Source organism: Myotis davidii, unplaced genomic scaffold (assembly GCF_000327345.1).
Source record: "Myotis davidii unplaced genomic scaffold, ASM32734v1 scaffold581, whole genome shotgun sequence".
In the NCBI taxonomy this organism is placed as follows: Eukaryota; Metazoa; Chordata; class Mammalia; order Chiroptera; family Vespertilionidae; genus Myotis; species Myotis davidii.
Genome location: NW_006291426.1, coordinates 1,113,960 through 1,116,588, shown reverse-complemented (window position 1 = coordinate 1,116,588; position 2,629 = coordinate 1,113,960). Strand labels below are relative to the sequence as shown.

Sequence of the window (2,629 nt, the reverse complement as noted above, 5' to 3'; positions counted from 1 at the left end):
AGCATCAAACAGACTATCAAACCTCATAGGGAAGGCAGAAAGGGGAGGTGGGTGTGAGGGGGGGGATAAGAAAGCAATCAAAGAACTTGTATGCATATAATCATACCAATGTATACAGACAATAGGCGGGTGAAAGCCTGGGCTGGGGGGCAGGGGCAGACTGGGAGGGGTGAGTGGGGGGAAAAGGGAACACATGGAATACTTTCAACAATAAAGAATTTTTTTTTTAAAAAAGAATCTCTTGTGACAAGTATTTCTCAGACTATGGGTTGAGAGTCATATAGTCCTGTCCTGATGGAATTGTTCTGAGTGTTTAATGATGTATAGAAGTTTTTAATATTGGTATTTCTCCCATTGTTTCTGATGTCTAAAATGGGTGTTGTCAGAGTCGATAAGGAAACGTGGACGCCGCTGTGGCTTTCTTTTTTTCAAGCGGCCGGGAAGATGGCGGACATTCAGACGGAGCGAGCCTACCAGAAGCAGCCCACCATCTTCCAAAACAAGAAGAGGGTCCTGCTGGGAAAGACTGGCAAAGAGAAGCTCCCGCGATACTACAAGAACATCGGCCTGGGGTTCAAGACGCCCAAGGAGGCCATTGAGGGCACCTACATTGACAAGAAATGCCCCTTTACCGGTAATGTCTCCATCCGAGGGCGCATCTTGTCCGGCGTGGTGACCAAGATGAAGATGCAGAGGACCATTGTCATCCGCCGAGACTACCTCCACTACATCCGGAAGTACAACCGCTTGGAGAAGCGCCACAAGAACATGTCAGTGCACCTGTCCCCCTGCTTCAGAGATGTGCAGATCGGCGACATCGTCACCGTGGGTGAGTGCCGCCCCCTGAGCAAGACGGTGCGCTTCAACGTGCTCAAGGTCACCAAGGCCGCCGGCACCAAGAAGCAGTTCCAGAAGTTCTGAGCTGGCTGCCTGCCCAAAACCAAATAAAGTTATTTTCTCAGTCACAAAAAAAATAAAAAAAATTAAAAAAAATAAAATGGATGTTGTCATTCTGCTAAGTCACAGGTATAATCAAGAAAAGTTCTTTCTTCAGGCTGTCCCCTGGAATCACCAAGGGGAGAAGTTCTGGGAGGGAAGGAAGATGGGATGGGGAAAGATCCCTTACTATTTGTGAGGGTAACAAGAGAACCCAGGGATTCTGAAGTTTGTAGCCCTGGGCCACCAGTTTGAGAGTGGATGAAGCTGTAAACAGTCACCTGTGACATCATATCACAGACCGGAGAGAGCTAGTGAGACCCTCATTATCTATGTTTATATTGGGGAAAAAAGGATAATAAATATTTTGAGACTCTCAGAAAAAAAATACAGTAAATCAATCACTTAGAAGCATTGTTAATATTTTTTAATATTTCTTTTTAGTCTTTTCTATGAACACATACACTCATATACACACAAAAATTCATCTATCAACAATAAAGGTGTGGTTTTTTTTAAAAAAATGCATCTATCAGCACCTACCACAGTATCTGAAACATCTATGTGTTAATAAATGTTTGGTGAATAAATGAATGACTGTAATTTTATTTTAACATATTTATATACAGTATAGAATTTTGATTTTTTTTTAAATTTGCTCAATATAGTAGGTGTATTTTCCTATGCCATTTTATTTTTTTTCTATGCCATTTTAAAAGCATTTTTTATGAATATTTAAGTACTATTTTGTGGAATAATGCTGGCCTGAAGAACATCAAGTATATAACCCTACATTTGCATTCTGAAGATTTCCTTAGGCTAGATTCCTAAATGCAAAATTAACAGATGAAAAAGAATAAACCTTTTAAGGTTCCTAGTGTCATTCAGTGTCAATGAACTATCCAAACTGAAGTGATTCTTAGGAAGCCAACTTCTGAAAATCCCTGGCAACTACCTCCCAGTCTGCTGGGTGACTCACCCTCTTTGGCGGGCCTTGGCCTCTTAATCCCCTGAGACTCAGGATAAACTCCCTCCCTGTAGAGAGCACCTGGGAAGGCACATGGGCATTTCTTTAACTATTGTCAGCTGAATCCAGTGGCGTTGGCAAAGCCACGTCCTGGAAACACGCTTTGCCAAGAGGCAGGAGTGTTGTCAGCTTGACCTTCAGCCCAGGTGCCAGGGGGTGGGTTTTATTATTTAAATCCAGCCAAGCTCCAGGAATGAATATGACTCAGGCCCACCCAAGAATGCACATAATCTCCTTTGTCTTGGTTTTTAGTAAAACTTCCTGTTTTTTGCTGTATAAAATAAACACGCTGTATCGGCTCTGGGTCCCTGTCCCTGTGTCTCCATCAGAGGACAGTGGTCCCACCCGGCCCCAGCTTTTTCCTTCCAACTCTGTGTCTGTCTCTTTCTTTCATTTTCTCAATCCCCAGCTGCCCCTACTCAGGAACCAGACCTCTCTCTAGCCACGCTGAACACGGAGAAGAGAGAAATAACCACACCTCCCTCTCCAGCTTGCTTGGGCAAACACTGAGCTGAACTCCACTGGAGCAAGCTCGTTCAGCTGCTCTGGTCCTCCACAAAGACTCAAGGGAAAACCTAATCTTCAGTACTGCATTCCATTTAGTTTTCACATAGGCATTGAGTTTATTGTCTTCTTACATTCTATACCACATGTATTCTCTCTCTC

General features: G+C 43.4%; 1 protein-coding gene across 1 annotated transcript; it reads left to right on the top strand.

Moving 5' to 3' along the window:
• The first annotated feature begins 399 nt into the window (after positions 1-399).
• Positions 400-965, top strand: LOC102766741 (40S ribosomal protein S11-like). Its single transcript, XM_015564526.1, has one exon. The coding sequence runs from the start codon at positions 445-447 to the stop codon at positions 919-921; it is 477 nt and encodes a 158-aa protein (XP_015420012.1). The 5' UTR covers positions 400-444; the 3' UTR covers positions 922-965.
• The last annotated feature ends 1,664 nt before the right edge of the window (positions 966-2,629 follow it).